The sequence below is a fragment of the Anas platyrhynchos genome, chromosome 2 (genome assembly GCF_047663525.1).
Source record: "Anas platyrhynchos isolate ZD024472 breed Pekin duck chromosome 2, IASCAAS_PekinDuck_T2T, whole genome shotgun sequence".
In the NCBI taxonomy this organism is placed as follows: Eukaryota; Metazoa; Chordata; class Aves; order Anseriformes; family Anatidae; genus Anas; species Anas platyrhynchos.
In genome coordinates, this window is record NC_092588.1 from 138,576,336 (window position 1) to 138,589,442 (window position 13,107).

The 13,107-nt window shown below is 34.6% G+C and overlaps 1 protein-coding gene across 2 annotated transcripts in view; it reads left to right on the forward strand.

Annotated features, from left to right (window-relative positions):
- MRC1 (mannose receptor C-type 1) overlaps positions 1–13,107 on the forward strand; it is a 60,373-nt gene that overhangs the window by 37,896 nt on the left and 9,370 nt on the right. For both annotated transcript variants that reach the window (XM_027450673.3, XM_027450674.3), the window contains exons 15-25: positions 410–554; positions 2,086–2,127; positions 2,246–2,409; positions 3,592–3,659; positions 4,797–4,897; positions 5,401–5,543; positions 6,286–6,400; positions 8,268–8,437; positions 10,331–10,433; positions 11,289–11,518; positions 12,551–12,716. In XM_027450673.3, coding sequence (XP_027306474.2) covers positions 410–554; positions 2,086–2,127; positions 2,246–2,409; positions 3,592–3,659; positions 4,797–4,897; positions 5,401–5,543; positions 6,286–6,400; positions 8,268–8,437; positions 10,331–10,433; positions 11,289–11,518; positions 12,551–12,716 — 1,447 coding nt within the window. The remainder of the gene's footprint in view (positions 1–409; positions 555–2,085; positions 2,128–2,245; positions 2,410–3,591; positions 3,660–4,796; positions 4,898–5,400; positions 5,544–6,285; positions 6,401–8,267; positions 8,438–10,330; positions 10,434–11,288; positions 11,519–12,550; positions 12,717–13,107) is intronic.

Below are 13,107 nucleotides of genomic sequence, written 5' to 3' on the forward strand. Positions count from 1 at the left end.
TATTCATGCAGGAAAATTAGAATATCAGTATTTTTGTGAGTAAAATTCCAACATTTTTGTTGTGTCTCAGCAATGTCCTACTATTTTACTTGTATAGGATATGTAATTAATTTAATAGCAAAATGTAGCATCATCATTGTTGTTAGATGAATTTTACAGAATTTATATTCTAAAAAAAGATTTCAATATTCTTCCAAGTGTGAAAAGAAACAAGTTATCTAAGCTGTGGTCCAGTTGAAATCTGAAAACAAATTTGAAATGTCAGCATTTGCAGGGGGAAGTTCTGATTTCCTTCTATCTCATAGACTGACAGTACGAACAGATTTTAGGTGTCTGATGCCGTATCTTTCCCCTCTCTCTTGTTATCTGGCTGTACAACAGAATCCTCACAAAACCTTTTCTTTTATAGGTGAGGTATGAAAACTGGGGCTTTGGAGAACCCAATAATTATCAAGGAATTGAACTTTGTGCAGAGATCAGTGGCGATTCCAGCATGCTTTGGAATGACAGGCACTGTGATTATCTATATGGATGGATTTGCCAGATAAGAAAAGGTATTATTGCTTCCTTATGCATATAATAATAATAATATTCTTGGTTGATATTTTTTTTCCATAACTTTGAGAAAAAAAAAACTTTCAAAATGTGTTTCTCAGAATGGTTCCCTGTGGAAGGTGAAATATGAAAGTGGCATAAGGATTTACCTGTCTTCAATGCATCTGAAGATACAGAGTCCCTGTGGCACCCTGCTGGGAATTCTCACAGATCTTTGTGATTTCAGAAAGAACAATGTGATTCCTCAAAAATAGGAAATGTTACTTTGAATATTAATGCTTACGTCTCAATTCATACTTACTCCAACAAATGGTATTTTGGATTCTTTTTTTTCATGAGTTGAGCTTCTAGTTAGAAGAAAATGGTTCACAAATCAGTTCACATACTTGAATTTTTATGTGTGAAAACTCCCTCCTTTACTTGGCTTAAGTACTTGGCTTTGGTCAGATAATTGAATCTATAATTGCAAGATGCAGCCTGATTTGGGGATATTTTATTTTACTTTGGCTGGGTTTTATATTCCTTTGTTGGTTTCTTGCAAAGTCTTCTTGAAATCAAATTTTGGATTCTTTTAATTTTCTGAAAACAAGACAAAATTTGTAATTTTCTTAGTTCCACAAACAGCATATCTAACTACCTTTGAGTATTTTGGAAAATGTTTAGTTAAGCTTTTTGCCACATTCATATACTGTGAGGACAGGGTGCAAAATAAATATGCCTCATTGGGCTATGGACATCAAACTACCAGATCTGCTTTATGTTGGTAAAAAGGATTTATTGGACGGGGAATATTTTATTAAGTGCCAATATCTATAAGACTCTTTTTACTACAAAGTAAATTGGTAAACCTATAAAGTGAGAGAGGTCCTGTTTTAGAAATTGTTTTCCTTAGATGCTGATGACCTCCATGATGCTATCTCTACCATGCCATAACCAAAACAATTAGGGGAATTCTTTAGCATGACATCCTCTTGCTAGAAAGAACCAGTTAATTTCTTGGGAGCATATCTTTTTCCAGTAGGATATTTTCTATGGAATTTTTTAAGAAGCTCTTTCTTCTCAGAGAAGATGGAAACAACATTAGTAGCTATGGCACCATGGAAGAAGATAACACAGCTTCATTCCTGCTATTTCTGGTTTAATCCAGAGTTCTTGTATACAAGACCTGGGGAAAGGAGGGAGGGGAAGATACAGGGCAGTCTTGATAGCGTTAATGCTTTGGGACAGGAGGTTTTCAGCATCCATCAAATACCAAATATAATTACTCAAATCAGGCAAATTTCAAAGTAGTTCATAATAGCTTGTGCTTTAGGAGTATCTTATATTTAGAGCCTCAAGGAATAAGAATATATATTTAAAAATACATATTTTTAAATGGCCAAAAAAAGATGTGGGCAACTTAGTTCCCTCTAGATTTTGTTAAAACCATAGCTAACACTAAAATTCAATGTCAAGAGAAAATCTTGCCCATGAGTCATGGTAAACACTTTCTCTTACGGCAGTCCTAATAAATATTTTTTTTTCTTACAGGAGCAAGTGTAAAGCCTGAACCAACAGAATCTCCTGCACCCAGTAAGTGTTATTGCTTATACTCTTTGTGTGTGTGTTGTTTAAATGCATTTTTAATATTCTGTTAATGAGAATATCTCGTACCTCAGGAGCAATAGTTAGCTTAGTATTTATTTTACAGAGTACACAACTACTGAGGATGGATGGATTATACATGAAGACAAACATTATTATTTCAGCACAGAGAGTGTTCCTGTGGAAAAAGGTCGTGAATTTTGCAAAAAGAACTTTGGAGACCTTGCCGTCATTGAGAGTGAAAGTGAAAGAAAGTTCCTCTGGCGATATGTAAGAAAAATCACTAGTATTATGGAATAAATTATCCAGAACAAGTGATTGTGGTCAGAAAACCTTTTCAACCTGTTGTACTTCCTACAAGTTTTATGAAAGGGAAGTCAGTGAAATTCCAATAACATTAAGCCAGATGAAAATGAAGGACAAATCCAAGTCTTTTTTTAGATTGTTTCCTATCTGAAACAGGGCCTAGGTTGGTCTAGGATTTTTTATAGAAATAACCACAGTAAGCATTAAAGAAATCCTTATCCACATTTAAATTATACAACGTCGCAGTTACAACGTTATCAGAGTATTATAGAATCATAGGTTTTCCTGTGTTTGAAGGGAACCAAAAAGATCAAGTCTGTTATATCTAGCTGTGACTGCTTATGTGTTAAGGTAAATCTTCATGTTTAATTTTAATTAATCTGTGGCTTCATTTTAGCAAGAAGTATTATAATCTTGAGCTACAGTTCTGTAATGCAGGTGAGTTAACTGAAAGTAAAGGTCAGCAGAAAAACTCAAAGTATTAAGTAACAAATCAAAACCAGCTATTAATTTACATGCAACTCTCAGAAGACTGGCTTTTGAGCTTGTCAGTGTATCTGAGATGTAGTCTACCTAGCAGCCTCTTTTTGGTCCTCAGACTTCCCCCTTTGCCTCTTCCTATGGAATATAATTATGAGGGAAGAATCTGAGTCACAGATTATGGGCAAAGAGTTTTTAAATGATGTTTCCTAGGTGACTGTGTGTTAGTTGTTGGTTTGCTGTCTTGAGACCAACTTGTTTAAATCATCAATATCCTTAAAAGTCAGATTTGAACTACTTAAATCTTTCATTGAACTGGCTGAAAAGTGTCAGTGAGATGACACAAGAGCCTATATTAATTGATTGTAGGAGGGTTCATGTCTTGCAAGGTATTTGTCAGATGACATCTGCTACAGAGGTTGTGCAAGATTTGATGATTTCACTGACTTTCAAGTAAGAAATGATGATATAGTAACAAAACTTTTTGGCCAACGTTGATGTTGTCTGAGGACTGTCAGCTGTGAGCTGCTTTAACTTTAGCACTGTAGCTAGAGAATATAGTAACTCATAACCCCTGTTAATAAATAGTTTATTACTCATTATTAACATAACAGATTTCTGTGATAAAAAGAAGAAGTGCATACAATTTTAATCGTTATATTCTAGATCTTGAAAAACGGCAAAGAGGATGCATATTTCATTGGTTTACAACTGAGTGTTGATCAAAAGACAAGGTAGGTCAATGAGAACTATCAAGCTTGCATTGTGCTTTGAAATCAAGAAAGAAGAAATCTACTGAGCAGAGAAAAAAAGATGAAATGCTTGTATGAAATTGTGGCCTATCAAAGTGAATGAGAATGTTCTTGTGTTTTACTCTGAATTCCCTGGGATTAGTATTTCATGCTTATGAAGGTTGTAAAAATGTATTAAATATATCACAGTGCATCATTATATTTAATCGGTTTTATTTTGAATCCCTCTTCTGTTGTTAGGCATACTCACCCTACTAATAATATTATTTTATATTTTTTATAGAATGAAAAAAGCTTGTTTTGAATTTTGCCCTGATCTGTTGACTGCCTTGCCCATACTCCAGTAAAATATAGCTAATATAAGGAATTAAAAAAAAATAAAAAATCTGTGTTGATACTAGTGATTTTTTTTTTCTTTAAGAAACGATCAAATCCTTTTATAGTCACCATAAGATGAGTGCTTAAGTGATGTAGCTGGTGTGTGTGCCTAAAGTTATAAAGGGTTCTCTGGGCATCTCTCTCAGTTGCAGTCTAACAGGAATGTATTTTTACATTAATATTTGATTGCCTGGCTATATTTTTTTTCTTGTCAGTTTAATCTACATTGATGTACAACTTTTTCAGTATTTCTATTTTACCTTGTGGGGAGGGAAAATTGTCACAGGAATTGCCTTGTAGGTGGTTTGTCATGACCTCACAATTTTTCCTCTGCATGGGGGAATGATCAAACATTTGGCTAGTGTTATGACTAATATCTCTGATCTCTGTAATAGGCAAAATGAATGTATGACTTGGAGAGAAATGGTGAGCACCTGGGCTCCCTCATGCTGAAATAGTGTCTGGCTTTCATGTTGGCCTAAATGGTGATTCTGGTTATTATTCCATTGGCTGCAAATTGTCAGTGTGTTGTATAAATCCAGAGTAAGCACAGCTTCAACACATATGCTATGTCTTTGCACAGAGAGTAAGTTTAGTGCAATTAGCAGGGAGGCAAATTGGTCAAACAGTGCACCTTAAACTGTGAGCAGCTTTATTAAACATTGCAGAATAACTTTTTTTCTAACATAGAAGAAAACCTACTTATATGTTAAAGTGTTTTGTTGAATTGTTTTTCTTAAGCTGGATGGATGGCACCCCAGTAAATTATTTGGCATGGGCACCACATGAACCTAACTTTGCAAATAATGATGAAAACTGTGTAGTCATGTATAAGAATTTAGGTGAGTTCTGTGTCATTGTTCCTGAATTTCATTGTTTGTGTGTTTGCGTCATAACTTTTTTCTTCTGAGAGGTGAGAGGTACCCATTCTCTCTTTTTTTTTTTTTTTGTTCTTTCATGAAATGCTGTAGTGGAAGACCATACTATTATACTATCATAAGACTTGTGTTCCTGTGTTTACCTGAAATCTAACATGAGGAAGCTCTAATAGAGGTCTGTGGTTATTATACAGCAGTTTTATATTTTTTATTAAAATTGGCCTAATATGCCACTACAAAATTGATATCTCTAGTACCTATTTCTACTCTGCTTTCAACACCATAATTAAGGTGTGCATGAAGTGGCGTATTTATCCTAGATGCTGTTACAGAATGAAAATAAACTGTGAGACTTTTAGGATTTGATCTTGTCTCTCAACTTTTTTTTTTAGAATGAATGAAATTGTTTTTGATTTAAACAATGCTTACTGTGGTGTCATACAGTTCCCCATTTATCTTACATTCAGGATTTTGGAATGATATAAACTGTGGCTATCCAAATCCCTACATATGTGAAAGGCACAACAGCTCCATAAACTCAACAGTTCCTCCAACAACATTTTCAACTCCAAGAGGATGTCATCCAACTTGGCTTTCCTTTCAAAACAAGGTACCATAACAAATAAAGAGCATGTTGGATGTTTGGCAGAACATTAACTAGAAAGCAAAGGAATGATTTAATACTACTGTTTCTTATTAGAATAAAATATTGTTTGTTCCAGAGAGCTGGTTGTTGCCTACGCACTTTGCTTTATTTGCCCATCCACTACTTTGCTTTCTAAAACTTCATTAGAAGTGGTATATAAGCATATTTACTGTAATTTATAAAAATCATTCTCTAGCCATCTCTTCAAACATTTTGATATGATTTTCCTAAAGAAATTGGAGACTTCTTGAAGTATTGACGCTTTGGTCTTCTATTTTAACAAAGTCATAATGTTCTTTCAATACTGAATGTATTGTGTCTTTCTTGACTTTAACACTGTGATATTTTTTGTAGAGTTAAATTAAAAAAGAACAACAAGAAACAGGCAGACTAATATCAGTTATGCAGAATTTACCAATATTAGTTGACCGTCTATAAAAGTCAGTTTTGCTTGTTTTTATTTAGCAATTTCAGATCAAATCTATTATATGTCTTGTTTAGCAAAACATTTTCTTGAAATACTAAATTTTTATGTAGAAAATGGACCAGCACAAAAAGCTTGCTTTAAGTTGAATGTGGTTTTTTTCTTGACAAATCTGTTATTTTACTGCCTTTTCTCCATCCATCTTTGCTTGAAGCAGTGATTTTCAATCTGTAAGAGGTGTTGGAGTAAAGATAATATATGGAGAATTTGTTCATGTTTTAGTGTTACAAAATATTTGGATCTACAGAAGATGAACGTGTCACTTGGCATGCTGCACGAACAGCTTGTATGAATTTAGGAGGAAACCTGGCCACTATCTCTAATGAACAAGTGCAAGGTACTGTAATTAGTTCCGTAGCAACTAGATGAAATGGCATTTAATCTTTACAGGATGCCTGTTGTATTTGTATAAATATGGGCAGCATTTGAATGATGTCTGCACATCTGATTTGGGTTCCAAAATATAAAATATTTAGAAATTTACAGTGAAATCTACACATGAATCTACAGAATTCTGATGTTGGCTTAGATATGCATGTATATTATCTTGGCAGCCAAAGTAATGCTTTGTCTGCCAGCTGGACCCAGCACGATCCTTTCCAAGTGATGTAGTTTCACTAGGTGGCATTAACTCGCTGCATGTCTTTCCATATTACCTCAAGAAGAAAACCTTTGGGGTTAGAATTTACTGTGTCTGGGCAGTTTGGGGCAGAGGTTTGACTGCTCATACACCTACCCACAACTCAAAGCACAGATGTTCTTCTTTTCACTATAGAAGCTGATTTGAGTGATCGGAAGAGCCACATCGGTGACTGGGGGAGATGAGCAGAGGGAAATTACCCCACATTTGAGTAAACATGGCACACATTCAAATTAAAAATTGGGAAAGATTTTAATAGATGGTAATAACACCTTCTTTTTAGCAATACTGTTTTTTACTTTTATCCTGCAGTGATGAGAAACAGATGCTGCACACCACAAACTGTTTGTGAACTTAAAAGAGCATACTGAAAAATCAACTACTGTAAAATAAATCATTGTTGTAGTCTGAGCAATTAACAAGATTAAATTTAGATTACTAACATGACTTTAGCACTACTGACATTTTCCACATGTGAAGACATGAAGAATCAGATTTTCACTTTTCAAACATATTTAAATCCTTATTTGACATAACCTGCAGAAAAGTTTTCTCAGGTAGTTCATGCACAGGGATAGAATTCTAGATAAAAGAGAAATGACCAATAAAGCTGTTAGCACAATACTATTGTTATTACAGGCAAGATATAAAGGCTTCAATTCCTGTTACAATTTCTGGCAGACTGACAATATTAACATTTGGCAAAGAAATCTATAGGTCTTATTCCTGGAAAGGTAAGTAAGTTGCATTCATTTTAAAAGACTAAGGCCAGGTGAATGGTTGATAGAGCAGACAGCAATATAAAAACGAGTGAGCTCTTAATGTTGACTAGCAATTGGCAAAAGCTGTGATATATTTATTTAGCACAGTGTTTGATATGCTGTGGTTTAGTGGGTTGATAAATACCAGCTGACCTGGCCTGCTCTGTTTTTGAGCTAGCCACACTAAGATGCACAAGAACCTTCCTGGACTGTGCAAAGCTGTGGTAATCGATTCACTTGTGATAAACAGTTCTGTTGAAACTCATTTTAAAGCATCTCTCTTGTGCATTCTGCTCCCTGTTATGGCAGTACCGGCTGTTGCCCAGGTATTCCTTTGTAAGGGGAAACACATTTGCTGTTACAGCTGCAGATGCACAAGTGGTTGGTGCTATGTTGTGTTGTCTGTATGATGCCACAGTGGCATAACCACACTGGTGAAATTATCAGAAATGTGTGGAATCTACATGGCTTTATATTTCTGTATCAGTTGTAGGACTGGGATTTAAAAAAGCATTGAGGCATTTTAAAAAGCATTCCCGTCATGCTTTGGGGATTCAACCCTGTACCAGGTTAGATAAATAGCTGAAGTGTCTAGCACAAAGCAACAGCTTTATATGTGATTCCCTGTTTATTAAACTAAAAAGTCAATTCCTTTTCATCTTATGTGTTTGTGTCATCAACAATAAATTGTTCTGTATTTCAGAAAAATACTTAATCTCTCAGAGGCCTTACACCTGAGTTCATTTACCATTTATTAAAAGTATTTTTTTTTCTTTCTCTCTCTCTCTTTTTTAAAACTATAGCTTTCCTCACCTTTCATATGAAAGATTTTGTTACTGACACATGGATTGGATTAAATGATATAAATCATGAACTGAGGTTCCTCTGGACAGATGGAACAGGAGTTTACTTTACAAACTGGGCTAAAGGCTTTCCATCAGGACATATGGGTTTCTACTCATATGATGGCCAGGTAAATAGCAATCACAAACCAACTTCTGAAATTTGTTTTTAGATTTATTCACTGGAATTTGAGATTTTACTGCTCGACTTATTGGTTTCTTGATTGCTATGATTACTTACATATCTAAAGACTTTAATAACAGCACTGTCCTCACTGTTGTTTTTCTTTGTTCATTTTTTTCCTCCCAGAAACCTGGCATTTTTAAATTGTTATTTAAAGTGTTTTACATGGTGCCACATATCTCATTGATAAAATAGTCAATTACAATCCTTCTTATACATGTCACGCACAAATCCAAATAGAGTGAAGGGCTCTGAACTGTATTAGTTCTTGATGGGATCTGTAGAGTGCTCATACGAAGATTACTTTCAGATTTCAATTCTCTGTGTCCATCAAGGCTGCGTAGCACCTCTGTTTGTCCTGCCTTTTCTAATTAATACACTTTTGAAACAAGATGGTGGGATTCCTGCCTTGTGGCATTGCCCCAAAAATGCACTGAATGAGTGCATTATCCTAGTCCCTTGACCATAGTTGTGCCTGAACTTTGAAGGTTTCTCAGTTGGCATGCAGATTGCAAGAATCATTTACAGGAAAACCTTCCCTACTGTACATTCAAGCAAAATTTGTCATTCACATTTGCAGGAAGGATATGTTTCTGTAAAAAGCTAGCCATTCAGGCTTTATGGGGGGGGGGGGGGGGGGGGGAAGAGCAAAACACTTCCTCTATTTGTCATGCAAACTGACCTGAAAGATCATAGAATCCTTCTCTTTAATCTTACATATGTATAACTTACAGCTGTGCTATGGAACTACAGCATGTTACAACACTAGCTATACATTTCTCTTGAATGGAACTCTCACCATAGAAGTCTTAGTTTTATGTACAAAGTCCTTTTCCTTTTTATCCCTAATGGAGGAGGAAAATCTGGGACAATAAATATAGAAAAGCAACTTTAAAATGTTACTTTTGGAAGGAGCAATATATTTTTATTTTTTATTTTTTGGTGAAAACTAGCAGGGTTTCTATGAAGTAATCTGTGAAAACTTGTAAAGCCCCTATTTTATAAATTTTAAATTTATTTTTACTTGACCTCAACAAAATAAGAAGTTGTCACAGTTAATACAAAGTTCTATGGAACTTTTCAGTTGGAAAGATTTAAGCCTTAATGTATTTCACTTGCAAGTCACGTTTTTCTCTGTGCATCTCCTTCTGGGCAGCAAAAATCACTAACAAAAAAATAAGCATGAATGTTCCATTGCACAAAACCATTTGTAAACAAAAAGCCTTCTGCATTAGTCACTCTTCATTCAAAATGTGCTAGCATAAATTCTAGCCATTGAGTCCATGTAAGAGAAACTGAAATGTACAGCACACTCTAAGGGTGGTATGCACAGATAAGTGGCTGACTATGAGTACGAGCAGTTGTAATTTTGCTGTTTGTGTGTTGTTACAACTTATAACAATAGGTTTAAATAAGGGACTCTGATATATCAGAAATCACTGCCTTTTTTTTTTCTTTTTTCTTTTTCTTTTTTTTTTTTTTTTTCCCCCGGAGCAAAGGTAAACACTCTTTTCTACAAAAGTTCATTTAATTTCTCCTTAACTGGTTTGTGGTTTTCCTTCTCTCCATGTTGTATGCCCGGAGATGGGAGGATGCCAGAATTTCTTTGGTTTGCCTATTCACCCCAGTGTTGTGCAAGATAGAGCAACAGTAACAAATTTGAGAAGTACAAGAGGAACAGAAACTCCATGCCATTAAAAACGTATACTATTCAATATTACAAGGATTGGAGAGTAAAACTACAGTATTATTTTTGTCTGAAGATGTAAAAGGGGGACAAAAGTTTCTTATTTGCATTTTCTAGTTATTTGTAACTGATCTTATATCTTTTTGTCCCAAGGCTGATTGTGTTGTTATGAGAAACAATCCTATTAAGGAAGCAGGGAAGTGGGCTGATGAGAGCTGTGATAACAACAGAGGATATATATGCCAAATTAATGCAGGTACTTACTTGTTTTTTCTTTTAAAATATAATCAAAGCTCATGAGTTTTCGGGCTTTTGCTTGGTTGTTAAGTGCTGTGTTTCAACATCATTTCACTCAATAAAAATACATCCACAAATTGTTTTTCAGGCAGGAACATAAGGGTCACATTTGTCAGACCAAAGGTCCAGTCTCAGCAGACTCTTCCCAGTAACTGCCATGTTATTAACTTCCTGAGTTGGAATCTGTAGCTTCATCTTTGTGTTTAGTATGACCCTTAAAATGACATTTGTTGCATGATTTTGTCTGCCATTTTCTGAACATGTTGGCTTTCAGAAGCCATTCTTTTTCTGGAAAAGAATGAATTGTACACATAGCATGAACAATCTGGAGTGTGAATGTTGCTCATCCATGTTGAACTTGATTTACTCTAATTTACCTCTAGAAATTAAATTAAAACCAGTGAAAACCTGGATTTAAATATCAGATTGATTTGTAAAGGCTGGTCTGTTATGGAGTTTTCCTTTTCTCTGGCAAAAAATGAAAAATCTGTCCAAAACAGCCAGTCTCTGCAAAACACTTATTGAAGAAAAAAATATTAAAGAAATTGTGGCCTATGCTAATCCATTTCAGTAATACTGTGTTATACAGAATGCTCCTTTAGTCCATGTTACAGATTGCTTTAATGAGCTCCTTTCCTTTCAACAGTTCTGTATTTGATTTTTATTACTGATGCTGGCTTAAAGAATTGCACATCCAACCCATGCTGGTCAGGGAATATGAAATCAAGAAAAGAGGCAGGTTGCTTTATCCTATTTGCAACTGCAGCCAAATCATAATCACCTTTAGAACAAATATCTCTCCTTTATTTTGCAGACGCTGAGCTTCTCCCTTCTACAAGTACAGACCCATCAAGCATTTTCCGTTATGGTAACAGTAGTTATTTGTTCATCCATACCAAAATGAAATGGGAGGATGCACGAAATAACTGCAGACGTGATCAGTTTGATCTTTCCAGTATCTTAGACCCCTACAGTCATTCGTTCCTGTGGCTAAAGATATTAAAGTATGGGGTGCCCATGTGGATTGGACTTAACAGTAATGTGGTAAGAACATCAAACTGGCTGAACGTGATGCTGCTCCTCTTATGAACAACTTAGAAAATGCAAAATCTTATTATCTTCTTTTACTTTTAGCTTGTTAGTTAGTCTTGGTCCTAAATATTTTTATGTATTGTCAGATTTAGAGGTTGGGGTCTCCTCTTCCATTACTCCGATTAAATTGTATAGAGTAGACATATTTTTCATGCTTGTTTTATGACATTAAACCCTGTGAACTTCCAAACAATACATTTTAGGCTGGAATTTGGAAATATTTCTTTATAGTGCAACGTTTGCTTTTTGAGATAAAATCCACAAATTTTAAGATGTACAGTGAGAATCACTTATTCTAAATAACAACATTTATTTTTCAGAAATAGTTAATTGCTTAATTCATTTTATTTTACTTGTCTGCCCTGTCCTAGTTCTTTGATACATTAATACTTTCTGGATATTAAAATGCAGCACCTTTTCTGCTTGGCACAGGTTCTAGTCATGCATTCCCTCCATTTGGCTGTGCACATGAAAGAAATACAAATTAGTGAACATAATACACTCCTTTTTAAATAAATAAAACATCCCCCAAACCTAATCAACTGAAAGATTCCATAAAGTTCACAAGCTTAGGTGGGAGATAATAAAAGGACGTTTAAAAACGTCCTTTAAATTTAAAAATTTAAAAATTTAAAAATTTTACATTTCTTGCAAAGTGGGGGAAAACAAAAATTACTAATCAGAATTTCACTCCTAAAAATATTTATGTGAAATGATTGCAACCAAATTAACAGTTTTGTTAAGTTCAAAATTAATTCAATGTCACTTCCTCTGCATTTCATTTTACTGAAAAGCATTTGTTGCTCTGCTGTATTTCTCAATGAGCAGCTGCTTGTCACAACATAAATTTAAAAGTCTGAGCAATTTGCATTTGTTATCAATTTCTAAATGAAAACTTCTGGCACAAGCATCTACATAGACATTTGACTAACAAAGAAATGGTTAATGCTTAGGGTTTAATCATTCCTGTTGTTTTGTTTTTAGACTAATGGACGTTATGAATGGATTGATAACTGGAGAATGAAGTATACTAAATGGGCTGAAGGGGAGCCAAAGCAGAAAATAGGCTGTGTCTATCTAGACATTTCTGGAGCCTGGAAGACAGGATTCTGCAATGAAAGTTACTTCTCTGTTTGCAAAAAGAATGATGGTAAGAACTTGAATTGAACCATCGTAATTACAATGACGAACTGTTTAGAGTTCATTGTGCTGGGTGGTATGCTAATATATATTTAGATGCCGTGTTTCATTTAAAGAACTAAATAGATGAAGTGATTAAAATTTAATTAGTTTGAATGGGGCTGCTTTAAAATGAAGGCCAACACTTACTAACAAAGCTAGATTTACTGTTAATAGCCATCATTTTACATTATTAGTTATATTGTTCAATTTTATTCCAATATTGTGTAAACATGTAAAAACAGCAGTCTTCAAAAATCCAAATGTAATGAATGTAGTCACAATGGTATGGTGTTGAGGGAGGAATGGCTGAATGACCAAGACATAAACTTACAACAGTGTTTACTCATAGCAGCTTTCCA